The sequence below is a fragment of the Hibiscus syriacus genome, unplaced genomic scaffold (assembly GCF_006381635.1).
Source record: "Hibiscus syriacus cultivar Baekdansim isolate YM2019G1 unplaced genomic scaffold, ASM638163v2 tig00003041_pilon, whole genome shotgun sequence".
Lineage (NCBI taxonomy): Eukaryota > Viridiplantae > Streptophyta > Magnoliopsida > Malvales > Malvaceae > Hibiscus > Hibiscus syriacus.
This window is the reverse complement of record NW_024061960.1, coordinates 6,227,726-6,255,295: the sequence shown is the minus strand read 5'-3', so window position 1 is coordinate 6,255,295 and position 27,570 is coordinate 6,227,726. Positions and strand designations below refer to the sequence as shown.

General features: G+C 35.1%; 2 protein-coding genes and 2 pseudogenes across 3 annotated transcripts; 1 reads left to right on the top strand and 3 right to left on the bottom strand.

The window, feature by feature from the left end:
• LOC120170149 overlaps positions 1-7,448 on the bottom strand; it is a 95,643-nt pseudogene extending 88,195 nt beyond the window's left edge.
• Positions 7,449-10,807: 3,359 nt separating this feature from the next.
• Positions 10,808-12,407, bottom strand: LOC120170161 (serine carboxypeptidase-like 50). The gene has a single exon (XM_039178160.1). It carries the CDS (start codon positions 12,397-12,399, stop codon positions 10,999-11,001), a length of 1,401 nt encoding a protein of 466 aa, XP_039034091.1. The 5' UTR covers positions 12,400-12,407; the 3' UTR covers positions 10,808-10,998.
• Positions 12,408-19,981: 7,574 nt separating this feature from the next.
• Positions 19,982-22,571, top strand: LOC120166972. 2 transcript variants are annotated; one of them, XM_039176124.1, is made up of 5 exons: positions 19,982-20,168; positions 20,384-20,590; positions 20,683-20,764; positions 20,832-20,948; positions 22,374-22,571. In XM_039176124.1, exons 2-5 carry the CDS (start codon positions 20,466-20,468, stop codon positions 22,422-22,424), a joined length of 375 nt encoding a protein of 124 aa, XP_039032055.1. In that variant the 5' UTR covers positions 19,982-20,168; positions 20,384-20,465; the 3' UTR covers positions 22,425-22,571. The 2 variants fall into 2 exon arrangements, with proteins under 2 accessions (XP_039032055.1, XP_039032058.1); XM_039176127.1 differs by lacking the exons at positions 19,982-20,168; positions 22,374-22,571 and adding an exon at positions 21,538-21,890 and having other exon boundaries at positions 20,342-20,590.
• Positions 22,572-22,849: 278 nt separating this feature from the next.
• LOC120170142 lies at positions 22,850-26,612 on the bottom strand (annotated as a pseudogene).
• Positions 26,613-27,570: the final 958 nt, after the last annotated feature.

Sequence of the window (27,570 nt, the reverse complement as noted above, 5' to 3'; positions counted from 1 at the left end):
TTGATCCCCGAGCACACATATGTGTCTTTGTTGGCTACTCATCCAGACAAAAATGATACAAATGTTACTCACCCACCTTGCGTCGCATATTTGTCTCTCGTGATGTCACTTTTTTTGAAACTGACCCGTATTTTTCTGCCACTCATCTTCAAGGGGAGACTCTTAGTGAAGATGAGACTCTTCATACTCTTCTTATTATACCCCCTGAGCCTATCCTTAACACCACTGTCACACAAAATTCTAAGGGTAACCATGTCCTCATAACACCAGATTTGAGTGTTCCACTGGAGAGAAATGATTTTCCAGCGATGAAATCCCTATTGGAAGTAAGCTTCAACAACCTAATCCTTCTGATAAACCCCAGATACGGCCTCCAAAAATCATTGTTTATTCTCGGAAACATTTTCCTCCTAAAAACGACACAGCAGCAGTGCCAAATTCATCCAACTCTGAGGATTGTCCTGTTTCAGATCAGTCTCCTGGTTCATCGGATATGGATCTTCCTATCACTGTTCATAAAGGCACAAGAGCTTGTACTCAGCATCCAATCTCTCAGTTTGTATCCTATGGAAATTTATCTAAAGCTTACAAAACTTTTGTAACTAATATTGACAGTGTAAAGACTCCAAGAAATGTGAAAGAGACTTTGGAATCAACCGAATGGAGACATGTTGTTTTTGAAGAAATGAATGCTCTCAAAAATAATGGGACATGGGAAGTTACAGATCTGCCAGAAGGGAAGAAAACTGTGGGTTGCAAATGGATTTTCACCATAAAAATCAAGCCTGATGGGAGTATTGATCGGTACAAGGCCCGGCTTGTGGCAAGAGGCTTTACTCAAACCTATGGTCTCGACTATGATGAGACGTTTGCCCCCGTTGCAAAGCTGAATACTATTCGAGTGCTACTTTCCTTAGTTGTCAACCTTGATTGGCCCTTAACACAACTTGATATAAAAATGCATTCCTCAATGGAGACTTGAGCGAGGAAGTATACATGGAATTTCCACCAGGCTTTGAAGAAGAAAAATGGTGAGTATGTAGATTAAAGAAGTCACTATATGGACTAAAACAATCCCCAAGAGCTTGGTTCAGCCGGTTTGCCAAGGCTATGACCAGCAGGAATTACACCCAGGGGCAAGCAGATTATACACTATTTTACAAACACTCGGAAAATGGAAAATACTCTATTCTTATCGTCTATCTTAATGATATTATTCTAACAGGGGATGATTCGAGTGAGCTGTTGAAACTAAAAGACTTCCTCAACACAGGATTTGAGCTTAAAGATTTGGGGAATCTCAAATACTTCCTTGGCATGGAAGTAGCGCGGACTCGGACAAGCATTTTTATTTCCCAACGAAAGTATGTTCTTGATTTATTGGCTGAAACTGGCATGCTAGGTTGTAAACCTGTTGAGACCCCAATGGAGTTCAATTCTAAGCTAGGGAAATGATAATGATGGGGAAGAAGTAGATAGGGGGAGATACCAACGACTCGTGGAAAAACTAATTTATCTATCTCACACCCGACCTGATATTGCATTCGGTGTGAGTGTCATCAGTCAATATATGCAAACTCCAAAGGAAAAACATTTAGAGGCGGTTTACAGGATGTTAAGGAATTTGAAAGGATCACCGGGTAAAGGTCTTCATTTCAAGAAAAACACCAGTCGTGACATAGAACTTTACACTGATGCTGATTGGGCAGGATCAATGAGTGACAGACGATCTACAAGTGGTTATTGTAGCTATATGTGGGGCAATCTTGTGACATGGAGAAGTAAAAAATAGTCTGTTGTGGCTCGTAGCAGTGCAGAGGCAGAATATCGAGCTTTATCTCATGGTATATGTGAAGGAATTTGGTTACAAAGATTAATGAAGGAACTTAAAGTATCCTATGTTAAACCTATGAAGGTATATTGTGACAATCAAGTTGCTGTCAGTATAGCACATAACCCAGTTCATCACGATCGTACTAAACATGTGGGGATAGATTGTCATTTCATCAGAGAGAAGGTAAATTCAGGAGAAGTTTGTATCACCTATCTTCCTACTAAGCAACAAGTTGCAGACTTGCTAACTAAAAGTTTGAGTAAGAATGTGTTTGAAGATTTTATTGGCAAGCTGGGATTGATAAATATCTACACACCAGCTTGAGGGGGAGTGTTGGAAATCCTAGAATTAAGGGACTTAATCTTCTTCCTTATTTTTAGGAGTTGACTTAGTGTAAATATGTCTCTAATTGTAGTTCCTAATTTTAGGGGATTCTTTACTATTTTTTGCACTAATTCTTACTTTAAAAGATGTAATCTGCTATTAGAGAAATATCAGAATCATTTTTCTCAAATCTGTTCATAAAAGCATAAACATCAGGGCATAATTCCACCTCCTTAACCCAGTCCACTGCCACCTTGCTGTCACTTTCAATAATCAAGCGGTCCTTGATGCTCTCTCGAAAATTAGCAAAGAACAACAACCCCTTCTGAATAGCTTTTAATTCCATAAAGGTCGGAGACCCTGGACCAGCAATTTCCTTGAAAAAACCTAAGGTCAATCCTAAGGAATCCTTTAAAACTCCTCCTATCCCACTCTTCTTCCAATATCTTGTAGTAGCAGCATCAACATTTAGTTCTACAAGACCTTTAGGAGGAGGAGACCAAGGAAATATAGATACAATCTGATTATAATTAAGACAACACGAGTCCCCTAAGAAAGGATCTGATATAAAAGAATCCTTTGGGATAAAAAACTCTTTATGTTTTGCTAGGAACCAAGAAGCAAGCATAAACCTTGCTAAGAAGAAATATTCAACCATATCTAACTTCCCCCCTTCAAACACAATTAGATTCCTTATTTTCCAAGTTGTCCAAAGGACGGACCCCTGGAATTAAAGACCAAATCGAAGAGTTAGTCTTCAAAGCAGCCCAAGCGAGAAGAAAGCTTTTAGCATTTGCATGAAAAACAGTCTTTATCCTCCAGAAATTTATTCCAAATAGCCCTCACCACCGAACAAGAGAAAAACAAATGCGAGGGAGACTCATCCTCCAACTTGCAAAGAAGACATAACACGTCTTCTATTCCTTGAAATCCTCTTTTAACAAGTTCTGTCTTAACAGCCAGCTTCCCTAAAACAACATGCCACATAAAAGACTCCACTCTTGGCGGCAGTTGACCCCTCCAAATAATCTTCTTCCAAAAATGGACGTCCTCCGAGCCCAAAGAATTGGATGAACAGATCTTAATACAAGATTTTACAGTGTACACCCCATCCCCAGTACCTTTCCAAATCATCCCATCAGAACTTTCCATAGACAGTGAAAAAGTGGAAATAATAGCCATCAAATTAGACCACTGCTCTAATTCCCAGTCATTTAGGTTCCTTCGAAATTGCACATCCCAAATCCAGCCCGAATTGCTATATTCCCCAAATTCAAATAATTTACCCATTTTGTTTGTGGAAATAGAAAACAATCTAGGGAATATGAGCAAAAGAGGAGAATCCAAAGCCCAAATGTCCTGCCAGAACCGAATCAATTTTCCATCTCCAACTCGAAAACTGCACATACTTCTAAACTTGGATCCAAAAAAAGTCCTCCAAAAAGTGATTATTTACCACAGATCTCCAAATCCAAGACTATGACAAGTTCTAATATGTATTAACTGTTTGATTGACAACCTTTTCAACTTTCTGGGATAAAAAAAAAGACAACAAGACCATATTTAGTTAAATCTAGTGATGTCATATGCATATCTTGTCAATAACAAACAACTGAACTTTAATGATTGTGCCAAACATAAAGGTGTGATAGTGCGTTTCTAGCTTGGTTTAAAAAAGCGCGCATCAGGCGCGCCTGATGCGTGATGCGGCCGTTGCTATGGTCACAGCGCATCTGGCAACCTGATGCGGCTGATGCGATCTGATGCGGTTAGTAAATTGTTTTTTGGGCTTTAAGTTGGACTAGTTTATGTTTCTAACAGAAGTTTCTAATAGAGAATTAAGATAATGAAACCTTGATCAAACCACAGCTTGTTATTATTGAAGCAAATCAAAACCCAGATTCAGTAATCATCAAAAGAACCAAAGCAAAGGAAAAACCGTCACCTTTACATTCTTTCTAATAGCAAACTTAACCAACCCAAAAAAATAACTGCAGAAAATAAAAGTAACCACAAAAGGATAATGATGATGAACTGATTAAGCTGCTTCAGATTTACCTGTAACGCTGCTTTAGACTAGGAGAGAAGGTGTAAGAAGGCTGATTCAGGTTTCGTATAAATGAGAAACTGGAGTGTATAAATATACTTGAGTATTAAAATAAAGAAAGATAAGTCCTAAGGATGAAGATAAAGTTGACGTTCCAAAAATGGTACTAAAATATGAAGAAAATGACTGGCTTAAATGTGAAAGCTTTAATGCTCCTTGAAGTGGGCGCCAGGGCTCCGTTGAAGGGCAGTTTTGGTAGAGAAAAATTAACAATCCTTGGAAGGAATGACACATCGGGCAGAGTTATTACGATATATGTACAATTTTGCAAGGAATCAAGCGTCGGTTGGTAACACGTGGCGTAAGCGGTGACGTCTCTTAATAGCCACGTTGGTTTTCCCCCCGATAAATAATGCACGCTTATCCTGTACCTTTCACTAATCGTTACAACTTCCTGTACTCTATTTAATTTTAGGGTAATTTTTGTATTTAGTGACTCAACTGTTACTTTAGTTTTGTTTTGGTCATTCTTACTTAAAGTTGTGTTTGGGTTCTGTTTTGGAATCCTTCATTGAAAAAATAACGGTAATGTTGATGTATTAGAGTAAGATAATGTTACATTATCATTGAAAAAATAAAAATTGTCGCGTGAATAATTTTATTTATTTTTGATGATGCATAACCAAAACGTAAAGTTAAATATAATTTTAAAAATATAACGTAGGGACCTTAAGGAATATCAACAATTTATTTATCATTGAGATCACTAGGGTTCGTGCCCATTTGTGATTGAATGTTTTGATTTGTTTTTTAGTTGTTTTGATTTTCCTACGCGTACTTGTCTATTATGTTATTCAACATTTATGAAATACTATTAAACTACTTTTGGTATTAATTGAAGTGTTTTTTATATATAAGTATTTACAAGGTATAAAATTAATTCAAAATTATTTTTTTGTGAAAATTGACGCATCGAGTTCGTGATGCATCACGCATCACGCATCGACTCCCGGGACACTAAACACATCAGAGCGCATACCGTATTTTAAAACCAAGGTTTCTAGTCAACAAAATGATTACAGTTTCATGAGCAAATAGTTTATCACCTTGAAGACATAATTTTCCCTACAAAAATCAAGTACTGCCCATCATGAATCTCATTTTGCGCATTCTGTAAATCTGCATAGGTCCGGGGAAAATGACGTAACAGTTTCCGAAACCGCAAGACAGTAGGGTAAAAAGGTAAATAAGGTGAACCATGGCTTGTATAAACAAAAGAACCGCCATTGAATATTCTTTTTACATAATTTCAGAAGAGCCTACAGTGAAAAAGCCACATTCTTCTAGTTGGTGAGACTGCCTTCTACTTAAACCAGGAATGCAACTGATCGATCTATTAAGAAAGAAATCAAAAGTTGTCATATCTGACTGTGGTTCAACCCTAACTTTACTAGAAGATTCCTCCTCGGTAATTATATGGTCAGACTTTCCTTCAAATTCTAAAGTCATGGACCAAAAAGATTGATCCAACTCTTCTTTATTTTCTTCCACAGTAAGAGAATGATCTGATTTTCCTTCAGATTCCAAAGTTGTAGAACAAGAAGACTGATACAAATCTGCACTTTCTTCCACTACTACAGAAGAACCGGTCTCCGAAAGAGGTTGATAAAAAGAAGGCCAGGTTTCAGACAGATCATTTGGATCAACCCACTTTTTATCCATTGAGTTGGATAAAAATCCTTGAGCTGCTAATAGTTCCCTTATTCTCGAGCTACTAGTTGCCTCATCATACAGTTCTACTTGCGGGGAACTACCCAAAGTGATGGAAGGAAACCGCTTACATGCCAGGGAAAGATCAAAATCATCTGTAGCATCTTTGAAATTTCTGTCAGGTCTTTCATTCTCAAATAAATCATGAAGGCCATTATAAACCATCAAAAACTGATACCTGCAAAGCAATGAAATGTTGGAGTCTTCAATGGACAAGTAACCGGATGTATAGAAGACAGAGCAAAGGAACATTTCAAAATCTACATTAGGTTACAAACTTTCAAATGCCTCATTACAAAGTGAAAAGAATATTTTAAATACATTATAGCAAACTACCAAGAAAAGTATCAACCCAAAAAATACATAAGCATGGAATTTTATCTAAAACTTAAAAATAGTAATTCCTCTCTCACGTTATGAAATTACAGAAAAAATAGTTAAATAATGACAGCACCATTTGACAGTACCAGGAATAGTTTATGTTCAAATTGTTAAAGACATTATTCAAAAGCTTAGTGTTTATGAAGGTCTTATTAGATGGGTTAGTAGGACAGCCAATATAGAGGCGGATGTCCTAGCTAAGGCTGGTATTGGTTGAATTATGTTCTGTTAAGGGTTGTTTCTTTCTGGTTTTGTATCTCTTGAGGGAGATTAGTTTGTATTACTTTGTTATTATTTGAGGTTAATGAAATCCTAGGACATTCTTTTCCTCCTTTTGCTGATTAAGGAACTATTTTCAAGTTTCGTTAATCATGAAGGGGGTTTTTAGTGAGGTCTACTATTCCTATCAAAAAAACAGTACCAGGAATAGGTGACACATGCTACAGGCTATAGACATTCAAACTGGAAACCTATGTGAAAGAGCATATTACACTTCCCCATCCTACTGATTTACGAAAAAATCACTTCAAACTTGGTTGTTTGAGCACAGTTGCTAACTTGTTCTGCAGAGTTTTACGTCAAGGAGTAAAAATGTCAACTTTAAACAAATTTAACATTAGCATGCCACTCTCCAACTGTATCATGAATTCTCCATTTGTTAATTTTAATCCCCCTTAATTTTATCTGTGCAAGTTTCAAAAAAAAAACTTGATGTCAACAATTAACAAGGAAACGTTAGAAATATAAAAGTAAATTTTTTTATTCAAACATTCATTCATATCAAAACATATAATTGTAAGATTTGGGTCCTCAGTACCCTTCGAACAACAAAACAAAAGAAATAAAGAAAATATAATATTAGTCAAGTTAAGTAAAATGTATAATAAATGAAAAATTGAAGGAAAAAAGAGAAACAAAAAGAAGTTGGAGATCTGCTTTCTACAGGTATCAGAAATGGCATGTATCGCTTTTGATGGAAACATAATATAAGCATAGCAAGTGAAGAAAATAGTTCAGTACTTGAGGATATAAAGAGAAAAGCCTGAAAATAAAAAATAACCTTGAATAGCTTGTCATTAGACATCTACCTTATGCAGCAGCTCTGAGCGATCTAAGATACTGGCTGTATCATAATTATTTACTTCCTCCAATAACTTATCTGGAAACTTGTGCTTGGACCGAGAACAGATTTTTGAAACTTTATTGAAGAAGAAATTATTAAACCTAACATTAATCGGAGGCAACTCAAAATAAAACTCTGCCTCAATCATCATGGTTTAAGCAACCGGAAAAGTTAAAGTAGAACATTACCTCATTTTTCTACCTAAAGCATTCCTACAACCTCTCTCTGCTTCAAATACTATAGCACTTCTCAAACTTTGCCCAGAAAAACACTGAAAGCAAAAGGAAAATTTCAAAAGTAGGTAACAAAATTCAGTACCAACATGCTTGGTTTGGATAAGTAAAACAGCTTCCAAAAGAAGTTATGCCAAATAATAGAGTCTTTGTAACAGAAATGCAAGTACCTTTCATTGGCAGAAAATAGCAGAAGAGAAGAACCAATTTATAAGAATGAAAAGATGCTAGAATGAGAGAGTGAAAGAGAAAGAGAGCGTAATAAAATTTCTAATTTGTCCCATTGAAAACAGATCCAAATGACTGTTAGGATCACTAGATTTGGAAGTAGTTACCATTTTCATGTTAAGAGAATATCGTCCTTAATAACATAATTCACTTTCAAAGCAAAAGAATTCAGTATTTGCGCTCAGCAGTTGCCTTTCAACCTAAGAGTTCAACCAGGTAGATTTACAACTAAACAGATAAATTTCCCAAACTTGGCAATGTTTGCCACTAGTCATTTATCTACTTGGCTTTTCACTTGTAGTTATACTTTACAATAGCCTCTCAAATTTTCTAACACACGAGACACACCACTGTTCATCATTCTTCCGATCCAACTCAATCTTTCAACTATTACTCTGAAAACTTCATAGCAGAATCTAAAACAACAATAATCTGACTAGATCATTCATTTAAAAACAAAAGAGAAATCCAGGTACCATACCACGCTACACGAAAGCACGATTGAGACCGTCAGTGCCATGGGATACAAACTTACTGCACCAAAAGAACATGCCTAGCTCATCAAAGTATATATAATCCTGCAAAACGGCTTTTGAGTAAGAATCCAGGGAATAATAAAACCAACTGCCACAAACCCATACAAAAAGAAAACATAAACATTGGAATTTGAAAGACTTGGGTGTCTTTCAAATCAAAGTCTTTCAAATCAAAAATATTTTCTGTTCTCAATACAAGTCCTCCATCAAACAAATTGAAAGATAAAATATCGATGGAGATTATGCAATAAGGACGCACCTGGGTTTTTGGCAACAAAGATTTCCTCTTTTTTTATGTGGATGGCAATGCCTTCAGTTGCTGCGAGCAAATGCTGAAGTATCTAAACGAATTTGAGATAAAGCACATCCACATTGACAACAGCTGCGGAGAAACTTGAGAATTTAGAAGAAACACTCCTCCATTTCGTGTCTGGATTCCTTTTCTATGTTCAGTACCTTTTGGGCTTTTTCTAACGGGTCGTATTCGGATTCATCCCGAACTCAGTTTTATTATTTAAGTCCCTAAATTATTGCACTCATTTTATATTGGTCCAAAAACGTTAAAAATGTTCTATTTCAATCTTTAAACTATCAATATCATTTCAAATGAGTCTTTCAATATTCTTTTGTTATTTATTTTATTTAATAGTTTGAGAATTAAAATAAATTTTTTTAAAGTTTATATAACCAGTTTAATAATTTCCCAAGAATTTTATATTTTTACTATAAATATCTAAATGAATAGTTCTAATATAAACAACAATAACTAATAAGATTTTTTTGGATGAATATATATCTGGTATCTAAATTTGATTTCAAGGTAAATTTTTTTATTTTAATTTTTTTGTCTTATTAGGTTTTTAAATTTGTGTCTTTAGTTCAAATGGATGCATGAATTTGACTATTTAGTTCAAATAATTACTTATATTTTTTAATCAATTTGAACCAAGAAACCAAATTTATGTATCTATTTGAACTGAAAATTCAAAATTTGATACTGATTCAAACAAAAAGCCAAATTTATGTAGCAAATTGAACATTAAAGACAAATTTAGGTACCAAAATGTATATTAACCCTTTTGTAAAAAAATCTAACAAGAGAAAAAAATTTCTACACCACGTGAGCATCACGTGATCAATTGCTCTATAAATGAACCATGAATTAGATGTAGGGTTTTCTATCAGCCGCTCTGCCATCTCCAAGCGATCAGACCTGGAGAAACTTCGACACTGAGATTAGGAAATGGGCCTTCAATTCAATCATCAATTTTTTTTCCAAATAATGTTTCCTTTGTAAAAGCTTAAAGGGCTGTGGCAAAGAGGGGAGAGCAGTATTTTCGTGGCTCTTAAAATACCTGTGGGTTCTCTACAGGCTGCCCTGCCTTCAAATCAGCCCTGCAAATCGAACCATTTTATCAATGGCATCATAGTACGGGTTTTTGTGCTCTTTTATCTGGTGGGTTTTGGTCGTCGGAGTCGGACTCTGGTTTTCTTTACCAGTATTCCTTCTTTCGCCATCCCCGTCAGATTATTTTCACCACATTCCCGCCTCCAAACGCCATTACATATTTCTCATTGCTTCAGTTTCTCTGGCTCATGCATCTATTAAAATTAACTGGATGGATTAATTTGATTTGGGTGAGATTTCTAGCTTCGAAGAGATCTTTCTCGTAGTTTTAGTGACTCTTACTAGAGGCGGCCGCTACTTGATATTCAAATACATTAATTCCTGATTAAAATTGATTGAGGCCTTTGTTAAAATAATTAATCTGTCGAGTTATTGATTAATCTGAAGAGGTTCGGTAATAACAACGATATAAGATTACATGTAGAGACAGTAATTTGATTTGGATATGATGAAGGTTAAGTGTTGTAAAGGGAGAAGTTGGATTTGAGTTTATGATGAGACTTTTTACCTAATTTTGGATAATAATATAAACTTTTTTATATATATTTATGTCATATTTAACGTAAATTTTTATCTTGGATTTTAGGTTGGATAAATTTCTTTAAACTTCGGGCAGATTTGAGTTTGGATTGAATTGATAAAATTTGATCTAATTTGATACGCCTATACGACCCCAAGGATAGTGTAACCATTTGTTTATCGATTAAACTGCTGGCTCCATCAGAACAATGCCCAATAGATTTCATTGATTTCGCCATTAATACATGGACCTCAAGTGAGGGATCTAATGAGATAAAACTTGTATTCGCGACGTAAGACAATGTTTACCTTGTCTTGTTGGGATGAACATTGAAGCCAACTAAACCCTGTTCCGATAGGATTATCAACAACAAGACCGACCAAATAAGCTATTCCAGAAAACGTAATAGTCTCGAGAGATGACATCTGTTCCACATCTTGCCTGTTACATCATGGGTTTCATCAACCATAACAATCTTTGGCTTCATGTTTACAGATAAACAAGGGAGTGTGTTCTTCTTATTGAGTAGCATTGATTACATGGCTTAAAACTACAGATCACTGAAAGCGAACAAGTACACCAGAGCAGTTAAATTCATAGGGTTGCCCTGTATTTGGAAGATGAACCACTTTGCTTCCCACCAAACTGTCCCTTCTCCAAAACCCAATCCTCAATCATAGCCTGAGAATTCAAAGCTTGATCTGCAGGCAATAGATGCCCCGCCCCTGAAACAACAACATGGGTCAAGCTCCCCCATTTTTGCAAGTACCCAGCAACCTCTCCATTCACTTTCCAAATCACTCTATCAGCCATCATGAACTTCTCGATCCCTCCCCATTTCATCGTCTTCATCCATGCTTCCGTTGATACCACACCGTCCCTTAAGTCGTATAACCCTTGATACAATAACACCTTGCTCTTCTCCACCAACAACTCCACCATATACTTGACACTCTTCATTACGTCGTTGTGCAATGCTTCCCCGACAACATCACTGCACTCCTCGAAAACCATCGATTCTTTCACTCCTAACGCTCTCTTTACCTCGGCTATGTTGAGAAATCTGGTTGCTAAACTCGTCTGATAAGGCCTTTTCTTTGTGAAGTCATACAAAGTGGCCAAACCAGTCATGTTTTCCACCATTCTCATGACCTTGTTTCTGGCAGTCGTCGCCTCACTCCAGTTCCCCATCTTAACCAATTCAACAGCCTCCTTTTGTGCTTCCTCAAGTTCACGTTTTTGCCTCTCGTTGACTAAACCGGAATAGTAAACACTGTCGGCATGTGTTGCCACTTGGGTGATCGGATCTGTTAGTCCATCGCCGATAGCCACACCCGCCAAGTTCACTCTTTGTGACACTGGCAACTTGGGGTTTTTATTCAAAATGTAGTACCCGATCGCAGGCACGTACTTCCCTGCATAACTCTCACCGGTAATATAAATAGGACGATCCTTAAACAACGGATCTAATGATGTAAACCCAGTGATGGCAGCAAAGAGATGCTTGGCTACGGAATGTTGGTCTCTGGGAATCTCCTGCTGTGTTGCTGCAATACTAAACCCTGTTCCGATAGGATTATCGAGAAAAAGAAGACCAACCAAACGGTTCCAAGGACCTGGATTGGGGTCAAGAGACAAATCGTGAGCGTTTTTGTTGTGAGAAGAGACGACACGCCATGGTCCGAGCTCGAACAAGTTGCCGATCATGGAGGAACAGCCAGGGCCACCTTGGAGCCAAATGAGAAGAGGGGTTTTGGAGGGAGGGGAAGTGGGGGCTTGAGCTTCGTAGAAGGCATAGAAAATAGCGGAACCGGTGGTGGGGTTGACCGGGAGGTAGCCTGATTTGGTGGGGAGCGCCGCTTTGGGAAAGATGGGAGCTGAAGTAGAGGGGTAAAACGAGGAGTAAAGGCAGATGAGGAAGAAGCAAGCGCTTGTTGTCGTTGACCTAGTTGTTGCCATTATCATCACTAATGTTTCATCCCTTCTCATTGTCATTGGCTTTTAGAATAGGATTAGGTACTTCTGGGGATGAAAAAAAATCAGTATCCGGTTGCTATGTTAAGTAAAAAAAATTAAAAATTAAAAAATTAAAGGATTAATACAAAAATAAATATATAAATTATATACAAAGTTAATGTTAGGTGTGATTTTTTTTTAAAAGTAAGTGATTATTGTTTTCAACATTATATTTTTTTAGATGCTTAAATTATGATGACTGTAAAAAATTGTTAAGTTACTCTTTCACGCTAATGTTTTTTGAATTTTTTATTTTTAAAGAAAAAAATAAAAGAAAAATTATAATTTAGAAAACCTCATTTTTTTCTCTAAATTTAAACAAAGATTCAAAATTTCCCAAGTTCTAAATACTCAAACTTTAAAATTTAACTTTTTCTATCGGCGGTGCCGGTTGAAAACTCCACGTTGTTTACCAGTGAAAATTCCATGCTATCCACTAACCGGTAGAGAATGATGTTAAAAGGAATTTTTACATAAAAGGTACTCTTACTTTTTTATTCATCACAATCATGATTTACAAAACTAAAGTCTTTATATACAGCCACTAATAGTTACTAGTCTAACTAACAAGCTAACAAATTAATAACAGTTTAACTAATTAAATAACTGAAATCTAACTCTCCCCCTCAAGTTGGTGGTTAAAGATGTGAATTAACCTCAACTTGGAAATCAAGTATTCATGTTATTGAACTCCCAAGGCTTTTGTTAGAATGTCTGCTTGTTGATCTGTTGTCTTCACATATTTTGTTTCAATTATTCCTTCTTGAATTTTCTCTCGAATAAAATGGCACTCAATTTCAACGTGCTTTGTTCTTTCATAGAAAATTGGATTTACTGCTATTTGAAGAGTTGTCTTGTTATCACACATCAATTTTATTGGTCATATGTTCTTGAACCCGAGTTCACTTAGCAGACCTGTTAACCAAACTATTTCTGCAGCAGTCATTTCCATACTACGGTATTCTGCCTCAGCATATGACCTTGCTATTGTGTTTTGTTTCTTGGATTTCCATGACAACAAGGAATCTCCCAGTTTCACACAAAAACATGTTACTAACCTTCTAGTCATTGGGCAAGTTGCCCAATCTGAGTCACAAAAAGCTTGAAGTTGGCACTGACGTTTTGCACTTAGTAACACTCCTTGACCTGGACTGCCTTTGATATACCTGATCACCCTCAAAGTTGCTTCCAAATATAATTTCCTTGGTTGCTGCATGAATTGACTCAATAACTATACTAAATAAGCAATATCAGGTCTTGTGTTAGTGAGGTCAATTAACTTCCCAATCAACCTTTGATAGCTTGTCTTGTCTTTTAACAACTCATCTTCTGAAGCCAACCTTTTATTTTGTTCCAAGGGAGTTGCAGCAGGCCTTGCACCCCCTAGTCCAGTTTCTTTGATTAACTCCAATGCATATTTCCTTTGGATTATAATTATTCCCTTTTTTTATCTCAATATTTCCAAACCAAGAAAATACCTTAGTTCACCAAGGTCTTTCATCTTGAAGTTTCTATTCAAAATTCCTTTGAGTTCTTCAATCAACCCATTGTCATTTCCAGTTATTAAAAGATCATCCACATATATGAGCATTATGACAATTTTGCTTCCTTGTGACTTAGTGAACAATGAATAATCAAACTTATTTTGAGAATAACCTGCCATTAGAAGAGCCTCTGTCAGCTTCATGTTCCATTGTCTTGAAGCCTGCTTTAGTCCATACAAGGATTTTTGCAGTCGCACACCCTGGTCTCCCCCTAACTGTAAAAACCCACAGGCAATGACATGTATACCTCCTCAACCAAATCACCTTGGAGGAATGCATTGTAAACATCCATCTGAAAAAGAGGCCATTGATGAATAGAAGTAAGAGCAAGAATTGTTCTGACAGTGACCAACTTTGCTACAGAAGATAAGGTCTCAACATAATCAACCCATTCCCTTTGAGTGTATCCTTTAGCAACAAGACGAGCTTTAAACCTATCCACCTCTCCATTTGAATTATATTTGATTCGATACACCCACTTACTTCCAATAGGAGTCTTATTAGAAGCCAGGGGAACCATTGACCAAGTATTATTGGATTCCAAAGCGAAAATATCCTCATTCATGGCTTTAATCCATACAGGATTTTGAATGGCTTCATTATAAGTCTTAGGTTCAACCAAATGGGAGATAGATTCCAAAGCGAAAATATCCTCATTCATGGCTTTAATCCATACAGGATTTTGAATGGCTTCATTATAAGTCTTAGGTTCAACCAAATGGGAGATAGAATAAAGGTTAAATTGAGTTTTAACAGGAAGATAAGAATAATAAATAAAATTAGAAATTGGATAAGTACCTGGAAGAGAGGAAGATTGGTAGGACTGCACATAATCATGTAACCAAACAGGCTATTTTTTTGACCTTAGTAGATTGTCTAGGAGGGATAGAAATGCCATTTGATAAAGAGTCATAAAAACAATAGGCTGAGGTGAAGGTTGAGGTAAAAATGAGTCATTTACCGAAGCTTGAGGTGATGCAGACTATTCTGAAGAACCAGAAGGTATAGGAGAATTGGGCTGGGTAGTGTGAAAGGGCATGACCAAAAAATCTGAATCAGAAATATCTTGAACAGGAAAAAATAGGGAAGAAGAAATACAAAATTTAAAGGGGAAAATGTCCTCATGAAACTTTACATCTCTATTGATAAAAAAAAGTTTGTTTTTCAAGATTAAACAGAATGTAACTTTTTGAGTAGCAGAATAACCCATGAAGATGGAATGTATTGCTTTTGGAGAAAATTTATCTTTGTAGTTTGGTTGAGTGGCATAACATAAACAACTAAAAATTCTCATATGAGACAGATTGGGAGGTTTACCATGAAGGAGTTCAAAAGGGCTTTTGCCAACTAAAGAAGAAGAATGCAACATGTTAATGATATAACATGTTGTGTTGACACATTATCCCCAAACTTAACAGGGACTTGGGAATGAAATTTGAGGTACCTAACTACCTCTAATAAATGTTTGTGCTTTCTTTCAGCAATACCATTTTGCTGAGGAGTATGAACACAGGAGCTTTGATGAACAATACCCAAGGAAGAAAAGAAAGAAGAACATTCATTAGCAAAGAACTCAGAACTATTGTCACTTCTAATGAACTTAATTGTGACTGAAAAATGATTTTTTACATAGGCAAAGAACTGTTTTAAAGATATGATTGCATCACTCTTAAGTCTCAACAAGAAAAGCCAAGACATTCTTGTGTGGTCATCAACAATGGTAAGAAAACACCTATAACCACTATGAGTGGAAATCCTATTAGGTCCCCATATATCAATATGTATTAAATCAAAGGTTTTAGGTGCTCTAAAAATGCTCTGAGGAAATGTTTATCTAGACTGTTTAGCAAGAGGACAAATAGAGCACTTATGGACACTGTCAGCATGAAACTTATAAGACTGTAAATATGGTTTTTTATGTAAACTAGAGAAAGAATAATGCCTAAACGAGCATGCCAAAGCTTAGTATTATTGATGGTTGAAAGAATCATACAATTCGAAGAACCAAAGGCATGAATACAAGAAAAAGAATTACAATAGGGAACATAAAAAAAATACCAGAACCAAAATTTGAAGAATCAAAAAAATACAGCCCGCGAGACTTTCTACCAATCCCCTTCATCTTTCCAGTTGAGAGATCCTGTAAAATGCAAAAGTCAGGGTAAAAGGAAACACTACAGTTAAGTTCTTTGGTTAGTTTGGAAACATACAGGAGGTTATGTGCAAATTTGGGAATAAACAAGACATTTGTAAGTGAATGATTCTGGTTAAGGCAAAAAGAACATGTATGTGTTATGGGAGCTTTTTGGCCATTATGTAAATGTACAAACCTAGAGTCTGATGTGCATGGGACATGAGATATTAGTCTTTGAAAATCAGATAACATGTGGTCAGTACCACCTTTATCTAATATCCAATTGAAAGAGAGACTAGAATTTGCGGAGTCAATACCTACAATATTTGCTGTTGGATCCACAAAAGGTTTATTGTTCAATAGATGAAGGATCTGATCATACTGAGCTCGTGTGAACATAGGAACAGTGGAGGTAGCATATTGTTGTGACTCAGGACTCGACTGATTGTGAGAACTGAGAGTAGATCAAGTAGAAGCCAAGGCCATCTGACTGCCTTTCTTCTTTGAGAACTTGAAATCAGCAGGAAATCCAATTAGTCTATAGCAATTTTCACGTTTATGCCCTTGAACCTTATAGTAATCGCAAATACCAGAGAACTTCTTTTTGTCAGTATTCCCAGCAAAGTTAGAATACATAACCGAGACTTCAGAAATTGGAGAAAGAACAGAAGAGTGAATCCTCTTCAATTCCTCCTGAACAAGCATCGAATACGTAAGATTCACAGACGAAAGTGGTTGCATAAGCAAGATCTGACTTCGTACAGCAGTATATGTCTCATTGAGACCCATGAGAAATTAAAATAATTTCTGCTGAGTGTAATGAGCAGTTGTGCGTTGTGAAATAGCACAACCACAAAGAGAAATCAGGGCCAAAGCTTCGTACTTGTTCCAGAGTAATTTCAATAGAATGAAATATGTTGAGATTGAAGTGTCACCTTGAATTAGGAGAACAATTTCACGGTGAAGGAAGAATGATCAAGATCCATCAACCTTAGCAAATCTTTCCTTCAAATTTTGCCAAACTGAAGCGACACTGGACGCGAAAACAATCCCGGCCTAGAGCTCTTTACTTACTGTATTGATGATCCAGGATAGAACGAGAGCATTACACATCTCCCATTGTGGATTCGTCAAAATTGTCTCATCGGCAATCACCGGTGACAAATCCCAATTTGTTCTTCGCGAGCAGAGCAATCTTCATGGACCGACTCCAGACACCATATTTCTTGATACCGAGAAGCTGATGCAAAACCAGAAGGAAACTCAGTGCATCAGAGGCATGCAAGAATAATGGGTGATTGAAATCAATTGTGGAATTTTCCATGGCTGCGAAAGATGATAAAAGGGGAAAAATCCTAAATCAATTTTGACCGAAAAAAGCAAAGTCACGGGAAGCTGACTGGCTGACTCATGATATCATGTTAAAAGGAATTTTTACAAAAAACATACTCTTACTTTTTTATTCATCACAATCATTATTTACAAAACTAAAGTCTTTATATACAACCACTAACAATTACTAGTCAAACTAACAAGCTAACAAATTAATAACAACCTAACTAACTAAATAACTGAAATCTAACAAACGATGATGCACGATGGGTGAAAAACGAATAGTTGAAATCCCAAGCCGTCGTTGGGGTCTGTCCATTTGTCATCGGGGTTCATCGTTTGAAAGGGAATGAGACAAGAAAGGGGGGATGGGAGGGAGAGAAAGCAAGGGAGGGAAGGGATACAAGTGGGGAATTTTTTAAATTTTTTAATTGTTTAAATAATATTTTTATTTTAAAAAAAATACAAATATGACATGTGTTACTTAATGGATTTTTTTAATAATAGTCACATAAAAGACGAAAAAAATTAAACACTTATTTTTAACGAAAAAATCTTGAAGTACCTAAAATTAATTTTGTCTTTAGTTTAAGATAGCTATTTTTACGTTATGTCAAAATTAAACTAAGTTATATCTAAATTGAGTTTTCAATTAATTTTTTATTTTTTATATGTTTTTGCTAAGTTTAATTTTTTTCTTTAAATAGTTTGGAATAATTTTAATATAATAATTGTTTATAGTTGCTCCAACGTATTTTTTCTAAAAAATACAATATTTTATTTTAATATTGAGGAGAAAAATGAATTTTGTTTGGCTTTAAACCATAACGAAAAATATGTTTTATTAGAGTAAATATTCTTTCCTTTTCTCCATCATTTTAGAAAAGATAAACTTTAATAATTTATCATATTATGCTAATCAAATATTATTTTTTTACATTCTATTGTATAAGATAAAATAATATACATTATTTAAGATAATTTTATATTTCGTGAGTTAAACACCTCAAAGAAAACTGTATCTTTAAAATTTATATGTTCCAGATATCATTATAATCATAAATTTATATTATTTAGATAAATTATTTACCTACAATTTTAAAAAATAATAATAGAACATTTTCGTTCATTAATACAATAGGTGTGATTACGAGAAAAAACATGGATTTACCCAGAAATTTATATTAGAAGTACAAATTTAAGAAGTTATATTAAAAATTTAGACGACATATAGAAATAAAATTTTAGAAGGTGATAAATTAGATAACTAATAGAGATTTTTTTTAAAATATAAGGAAATTTAAAAAATTTTAGGGTGTGAGACTACAATCCCCTCGATTCATCAAATGTCAACAATTTCTTCTACCACCAAATCATTTGATTCGTACAATTATTATAAACTTAGACATTAATTAAATATTTTCTTTTATTTTTTTCAATCTTTAAATTTAAATACTTAACAAATCTTTATCTTTCCGATCCAAGTAACGAGGAACATAGAGAAAATCAAGCTTACGGATAAAGTGTCGCAAGAGTAACATATCATCCTTAATAGCCGCAGATTTCCAATTCCTACAAGAGTTTCTATTAGGACTGGAAATAAGGTGTTTGTAGTCATTTTCGACAACTTTGTTCCAATTACCAAAGTGAATACGAGGTTAACCAATCTTAACTACAAAGGAGGCTTTAATCACTAATATGAAGTTGGTATTTATTAGTATCCCACAACATTTGATAAGGATTGATCGAGAGAGCGGATAGAGACAATCGTTTCTCTAAAATTTAATAAATTCATCATTTTAATATAAATTTATGCATCTAGATATGTGATTCGCAATTGATTTTCAACATGTATGATGAAAGAGGCATCCAACTCAGGTGCTCTTCAAGGTTTGATCCAACAAATCATGGAGCATAGGATTGTGTTCTTCAAAGTCTTTGACATCACGCTGTGCTTTGTTCCAAATACCGACAAGATTTGCTCGAGTTAATTGAAATACATAATCATTCCTTTTCATCACCTATTTATTTTTGCAGTTTGTTCTAATGTCAGGTATAATTTTGAAAAAAGAAATTATTAGATGACCAAATTAAAACCACATGAATAGGTGGGTGATTAAATTTATAGTTTTCTTTAAAGTTAAGGGTAAGCTACATATTTAATACCTCAACTATCACATTTGTTTTGTTTTGGTCACTCAACTATTTATTTTTAAATTATACATAATAATATTATTATTTTTTTATTTCGACCACCCACCGTTACAAAATATCTAAAATTTTATTATGCTACAATCTTATTGGGTTAATCACTTATTGAGTTAAAGATTATCTAGAGCCTATTTTCATTAGATAATTTGAAATTAGAATTTATTCATTTGTATTTGATCTTATTATCTATTTTTCTATATCTAATATAAATTATCTAAAAATCATAAAAGAAATCAGATATTTGAATTTTGACATCATATCAACGATAGATAGATAGGATCGAAATTTATTGCACGGCCCGAGCTGAAAGGAACAAACTAAAGGCCCCATTGTTGAAAGAAAAGCCTCGCGTCTAAGGTTGGCCAATCCATCTTCTGTTGGTTACCGCAAAGGAAACAATCGGCGCCTCTTCCGCCCAGAAACGAACCATCAAATTTTATATTCGCCAAGGGAGAACAGACTATCACTTGTGGTTTCAGATGCAACAACTTCGAAGGCAGGGTCTGGATCTCAACACAATTATCAAGGTAATTTTAGGAACCATCCTTAAGTTCCAATGATTCTTTAATATATATATATATATATATCATTGACCATTTGGGTTAAGTAGATGGAAACTTAAAAAAAAGGTTTTTAAAAAATTATAGAACATCATATTAGAAGACCATTAAATCCTAATGATCCTATAGGTGAATACACAAGCCACTGATCGGTTTACAATTGTTATAACCTTTCGTTGCAGGGACGCCACATGTTCGATAAAATGTCTCAAGAATAAGACAGTTCCCTCTTAGAAATACTTGAAGTTTTCAGAAGCAATCATAATGCTCTCTAATCTTATTGACGGCTTCAATGAAATTTTGAAGATTCAAAAGTTCCGAAGAATTGTCTCGTACACTGGATTCTATTCCTTTGTTGCTGTTTTGACCTACGCTTATACAAACAACACGTACGTTCAATTGTTAGTTTTTGTGATTTTTTTATCCTTTTTTAGCGTTTTCTTTTGATGGGGTTTGCTTTCTTTTGGTGTTTATGTTGCAGAACTAGAGCTGGGTATTCGAGGGCTGATCAATTCTATGCTTCTTATCCTGCTGGAACGGAGCTTTTAACTGACACTGCTAAGGTGTCTTTCTTATTATTCTTTTCGTTTTATTGCTTTCGTATTTTAATTTCATATTTGGTCTTGATAGTTATACAAAGCAGCATTAGGCAATTGCTTTGAGTCAGAGGAATGGGGTCCGATTGAGTTCTGTATCATGGCTAAGCACTTTGAGCGTCAAGGGAAATCGCCATATGCGTATCATGCAGTAAGTTACATAATATAATTATGAAGGTCTGTTTATGTGTTCTCGTGCATTCTTTTGATTATCGACTTGTGATTTCTTTCCTGGCATGCGTATCATGACAGTTGAAACCTTAATTAGAATTAGGTTTTCTCTGTGTACATTGTTCAAGCATAGTTAAGTTGTTTGTTTTGGAAATTCAATTTTTGTTGATTCTATGGAAATTTAAAGTTGCTTCAAATAGACTCAAGCACCATAAGTGTAAATGTCTCAACATTTCCTGATTTCTCATGATCCTAATTTAGAAATAGTTTGTTCCCCTAAATGTCAACTAGAGCAATCTACCATTACTTTTTTGATCATATGGAGATTAAAGCGTGTTGCTATTAGAAAAAATGGTGGTAAAAAGGGACAAAAGATGAGTTCTAGTAAGGTTCTTGCTTAGATTTCTATATGTATGTTGATAGTACCAGTCAGCAGTTTGAGTTAGGTTGAATGAAGCAACTTCTTTCATTTTATGTACCCATGATACTTGTCATTTCATTCTTCTCTGCCTTTTAAATTTTTCCAATTCCAACATGGCTTATCCATAAGAGGAGTTGCTCAACTGCAGGGCACACTTTTGCTTGGGATATTGTTATTAGTTGGTCATTCGTAACTCTCAGTGAATGAAGGGACTGGACTGTCATAGAAGGCAATATTATATTTGATTTTCATCTCATCCAAGTAGTGCTTCATTGAATCGAAGAAAGCACCATATTGACATAAATAGGTTAACTATGCTGTTTACAGGGTGCAACTAACTGGTCTCAGCCTATTCATTTTCCTGTCAGATGGCCTTATTTTTATTTACTCGACTCTTTTCCTCTTTTTTTGGAGACAATAGTTTCTCTTCTGAATCCCTTTCTTTTAAATAGGATTTATGTCGTATTCACATACACTTAGAAAGGATAGACATCACTAAGGGCATTGTTGTTGTTTGGCCTTAAATTCACTCTTATCTCCCCCTCCCCCCTTGGATTTTCACCAATTAAATTGCCTTTTTATTCTTCCCTCCATTATTGTATTTTGTTTATAAACCACAGAAAAATTCTCTACTATAACTGGCTGGTCTATGCTTCTGTGTCTTTTTCCTTTTTAGGGTGGGGGTTGCAAAAAGAGAGGAAATATTGTAGTAAAAGGCAAATAGCAACAGCATAAACCAATAGCCTAAGCTGCAAGGAACAAGAGGCATGTTAACAGACAGAAAAGAAAAAAGAGCATAACATTTATACGATAATCCTCTCATGCATCATCATTTGACCAATTTTGTTGCTGAGACATAATTAATGCAATGTGTAAAGACAGCTTTGAATCCTCTTGACTTAATACGAATTGGATGATTTTTTATGCTAAAATTTGATCTTCTGTTGCTCAATGCTCGCTAATTCTGATGTTATATGCTTGCAGCAATACATGGCGCACCTTCTTTCTCATGGTCAACTAGACGGAAGTGGCTAGGTGTAAGCTCTAGAAAGAAAACGTATTAGTAGCGTTCATGTGAGATGTACTCGAAGTAATGCTTATAGCAATGTGAGGAGCAGAAACCATACAATTTTATGACGCCAACTTATTCTGTTTAACATAACTGCTACTTGCACCTTTTAATTGCCATTGCACTTTAATATTGGCTCATTGGTCTATGCTCTAGAATTCATTTTTACTTTTACAGCTTACTGATACATAAATGTCATTAATTCCTCTTTCAAACGAACTTGTTTCACTTTACTGATAAGCCTTAGATCAATATATACAAATCTCAAATGCATTCATATCTGCCACCAATTGAAGTAGAATTGCATGTTTCTTGTTTATAAATAGGATATTGGTTTGACGTACAATAGAAAGGCCAAAATGTGCCCGTAATTAAATTGTTTGATTCATGTGTCAAGTGCAGTTGCTGAATCCTGCTGAACTATTGAGAAATGACCCAACTTGTCATTGCAAGATCTCCTGCCTTAAATAACTTAAACCATAAGTCATACTACTCTTTTCCCTTGTCCAGTGTACAACAGAATGTATACAGTACAAGTCCAACATATTTGGTTTAAATAAGACAAATTAATAACCTCCAAAAGGAATGTTATGGGTATAGCGAAAGAAAACAAGAACCAGCAGATCTTTGTTGAACATTTGCAAGTTCCCAAGCATGTTAAGCAACCAGTTATTGCACTTCACTGTGAACCTGGAATGAGTAGAGAAGTGAGATAGATATACCGAACCCTTTGTGAAGTAAAAACACAGCGTTGAAAACATAGTTAGTGTTACATACCCCATGAGGTTTTCTAATGACACCCACACACCTGGAAGCACTGATGCTTTCGCTTCTCAACAAGTGACGTCCATTTTGTCTACGTTTGCCAGAGGCTTTTGGAGTCTCAGACACATTTTGGTTTGCATATTCCGGAGTCCCCGACACATTTTGGTTGGCGGATTCCTGTTTCTTGCAACTTTGCAGGGCTCTGAACGGTTGCACGATTAGCAGAAGCAGCTGTACGTTTATCTGATTGGTCGATGTTATCGATATCATCATTGCAGACTCGCTCCCTAAGAAATAAATAATCACCGGTCGGTAAGAATAAAAGTAGCATATTCAGTCAAAGAAAAGAAAAGAAAAAAAAGAAGAATGTGTATATATTTCTAGAAATTCACCTAGGTTAAGATGCATATTTCCTTCTGAGCACAATGCCTCTTTCATTTTTGCCCTCAAGACACTCAAATTGTTGCCTATACCGATCATATTCAGTCAAAGAAAGAAAAGAAAAACAAAGAAGATGTGTATAATTTCTAGAAATTCACCTAGGTTAAGATGCATATTTCCTTCTGAGCACAATGCCTCTTTCATTTTTGCCCTCAAGACACTCAAATTGTTGCCTATACCGATCAACTCCGCTGGGTTGACACAACACAGTTAAAATTCAACAGCATTTTAGTCTGTCATTTATGCATATAGTGAAACATAACAATTCATCATTTTGTAGTTTCAGCAGCTAAGACCTGACCGTCATTCATCAGTCGTGAGTCGTGACACTTAAAAGACAGTTTATCTTTATGATTTATGCTACTAGATGGATGTTTTACCTTGGATACATGAAGCTAATAAGATCTTTTCCTTGAAGGTATTCCTGAAGCATCTGTGGATGGTATTCTAATATCTATTCGCAATTTAAGATAAGATGAACAAGTAAACACTAAATAAAAGGGGGCATTAAAACGAGAAAAATATCACTCAGGCAAGAATTAATCTCTATGCACATAAATACCTCTCTGTAAATTAGCTCTCGGACATCATCTTCCGATAATTTCCTTCTTTCAAACTCAAATTCCAATTTTGAAATGGGTTTCATGGATGGTTCATTGTCCAGATTTGCCAATCCATGGAAGTATGGATCAGCTAATGCCTGCATGAAGAACAATCATAAATGTTATGAAATATAATAGAGTGCAAGGAGAAAGGATTTAAATCTTAAACTATTAGAACCCCTAGAGTTTACCTCTTCTGCAGTTGGACGATTATTGGGATAGAATGCGATCAGACGCTCAAGTAATTTGAGGGCCAATGGATCTTTATTTGGGAATTTTCTGTGAAAGGAATTGGTTTTTTTTTCCTCAAGCTATTCAAATAATTCCTAGCTTTTTCATTCTTAATCTGCAGATATTATGAATAAATGACATGGTTAGAAAAGATCTTGTCCTTGTTGACAATTCTCATTAATGGAAAAGGAGATGGCAAACCCTTGCGATTGTTTCAGCAGAGGGAGTGCCAAGTAAATCAGTCACAAGATCCAATTGATCCACCACATTCTTCCCAGGAAACAATGGTTTTCCTGTAATCAACTCAGCAAATATACACCCTACACTCCAAATATCGACCGCAGGCGTGTACTGCAGAAAACATAGGTTTTAAAATTCAATTAAACAAAGTTCTTAAGAGGTTTTCCTTATAATTTCTACTAGCAGTGTCTGTGTATGACACAAACACACATATATATCCACATTCTTCAGTTTCAGTCCACAAAGATAAGCTACGCAAAAAAGCTGCTTCGTACTTGAGCAGATATGCAGAAATCATTACACAACAAAAACTAAAATACATTGTTGCTGCCTAATAAAATAAAATCCCTAAAAAGGCCAAGAGAAAGAAATTTATAACTTTTAAGCTGGCAAACAATTTTATAGGAAACAAATTGAAGTGAGAAAAAAAGCAGCAGTATTTACCTTGGAGAAGAATGAACTGCAAAAATCACAAAGGTTCAATTTGCAATCCGAGTTAGCAAGTATATTTTTTGGCTTCAAATCTCTATGGAAAACATGTGCTGAAAAATTGAAAGGAAAATAAAAAGTGGGTCATTTGAAATCACAAATTGGAGAATCCTCTGCAACAGTTGATATGTAAAAGAATCCAACCTGTGTGAATGTATTTCAGTCCCCGAGGAAGCTGGTACAAGAAAAATTGATGGATGCTTGAGGTGAGATCATCGTTTATTTTTATAACATGATGAAGATCAGATTCCATCAACTCAAAAACAACAATTATATCTTTGAATTCTCTTCGAAATGGAGGAAGCATTATGTGTTTAATCTGAACTATGTCTGGGTGGCCTTGTAGAGTTTGATCTCTCTAAGGATCCTTGTGGAGTCAAGTGTGTGCTCAAAGATATTGGCCATCTTCTTGATGGCGACCTTCTCTCCAGTGTGAGTATCGATTGCAGACGCAACCACACCATAACTTCCTCTGCCAACTACTTCCTTTATTTCATATTGACTTGCTTCGCCATATTCCGTGAAATAGTCTTTGCCAAACATTTTCTGATTAAATTAAATAACCATCAGATTCCGTCCGAAAGAGAAGTAGCATGAAAAACTTACACCTAAGCAAGCTCGCAGGGAGTAATACAATGAAAGCATACGAAACCACCTATCAAAGACTTAGATATCAAATTTCTTTAGTAGTGTGGTAATAATACTCACGAATATGTGAATTCAATATTACTAAAAAACATTGATTTACTCAGATTTCAATATAGAGCAAAATGAGTCTGTATTATGAAACCAAATTAAATATCCCAAAAATCTGTTTCTGGAGAAAGAATAACTTCAACTTTAATTTTCTTCAAAGAAATGCTATTATGCAGATCTATAGCAACCTTAACAAGTGAATTAGATACAAATTTTGGTTCATTAAGCAAGAAAAAGACAAAAACATACACATCAAAAACAACTTTTTCTCCATTCACTTTTTAAAAAAATCTAAATATAAGAAAAACTGCACCATTTGGAGGATATTTAAGACTTAGAAAATAATCCCAAAGAAAGTAGTAAGAATAAAAAAAGCACCTTTATGCATACAGAAGCTAATCACTACTAAAAAGTCAAGAAAATAAATTCAACCATCTAATCTTATAAATAAAACCCATTTTTTCCGGTCATTTTCATCCTAAAGGGTAAATTTTCCATCATATGCTTCAATATTGCTCATCAAACACACAATCAAACCACAAAAATTAGAGATCCCAAATCTCATGTGAAAGAAAAACAGAGATCAAATGATTAAGGAGCAAAGAAGAGAAATTACAGTTTTGTCGGCAAAGGACGCCAAACCAGAGCTGAAGAAGCATGGAGACGTGATATTAACATTTGAGAAGCAGCAATAATTTTAACATGTTCTTCTCCTTTTTGACCTTTTATATTATACTATATTTTAATAACATTCCGTAGTATTTTTTTTTTTAAAAAAAGTTATCTATAAGAGGAAATCATTGGTATGATTAATCTATATACATTTAGGGATGATAAACGGGTAGAATTTCGTATATTTTGTATCGTATTCGTTTTAATTAGAGCGGTGATAGGTATAATTTTAGTGGGTAATGGGTGGGTGTGGATTTAGAAAGTTGTACCCGTCGCGTGTAGTGGGCGGGTGATGAGTTTGAGACCTTATCCGTCCCGCATCCGCCCGCCCCACATCCGCCCGCCCACTAAATACCTATTAAATTTTGAACCATTATGAATTTAGGTATAATTTTAGAGACTAATTTATAAATCATAATATTGTATAAAATATAACTTATAATTTATGTACTTTAAGATCTATGTTAACACTTAACTTAAATAATATTTGGTTTATTTTATTATGTTTCTTAATAGACGTATTTGTTTTATGTTTGTTGCTTAGGTATAACTTAAGGTTGTTGTCAGGCGGGTCTAGTCAGGTACAACTCCAGTTGGGTAGTAGGTGTGGGGATAGATTTGATAATGTACTCACGTGGGCGGGTATGGATTTAAAATTTTTTACCTATCATGAGTGGTGGACGGATGATGAATTTAAGTATGGAGATAAGGAGGGTATCCACACTCGATCTGTCGGTTTGACATCACTATATACATTGTATTAAAATTATCTTCAATATATTTTTGCCTTTCCTAAGCGTCATCTTAGATACATGACCGGGCCCTACAGGTTTTAATAACAAAAATTATTTGTTTAATATTTAATAGGATTTGACATTATGTTATTTTATCTATTAACGAATGTATATTGGTATTGATTACATATGATGGAGGGGTGAATCTGTTAATCATTGTTTTTTCGTATTTTTTACGTCAT

Coding starts and splice junctions, on each gene's coding strand:
- LOC120166972 (XM_039176124.1), top strand. CDS start 20,466: ATGCTCTCTAATCTTATTGACGGCTTCAATGAAATTTTGAAGATTCAA. Junction 20,591..20,682: donor TACGCTTATACAAACAACAC/GTACGTTCAATT, acceptor TTTATGTTGCAG/AACTAGAGCTGGGTATTCGA. Junction 20,949..22,373: donor CGCCATATGCGTATCATGCA/GTAAGTTACATA, acceptor ATATGCTTGCAG/CAATACATGGCGCACCTTCT.
- LOC120170161 (XM_039178160.1), bottom strand. CDS start 12,399: ATGACAATGAGAAGGGATGAAACATTAGTGATGATAATGGCAACAACT.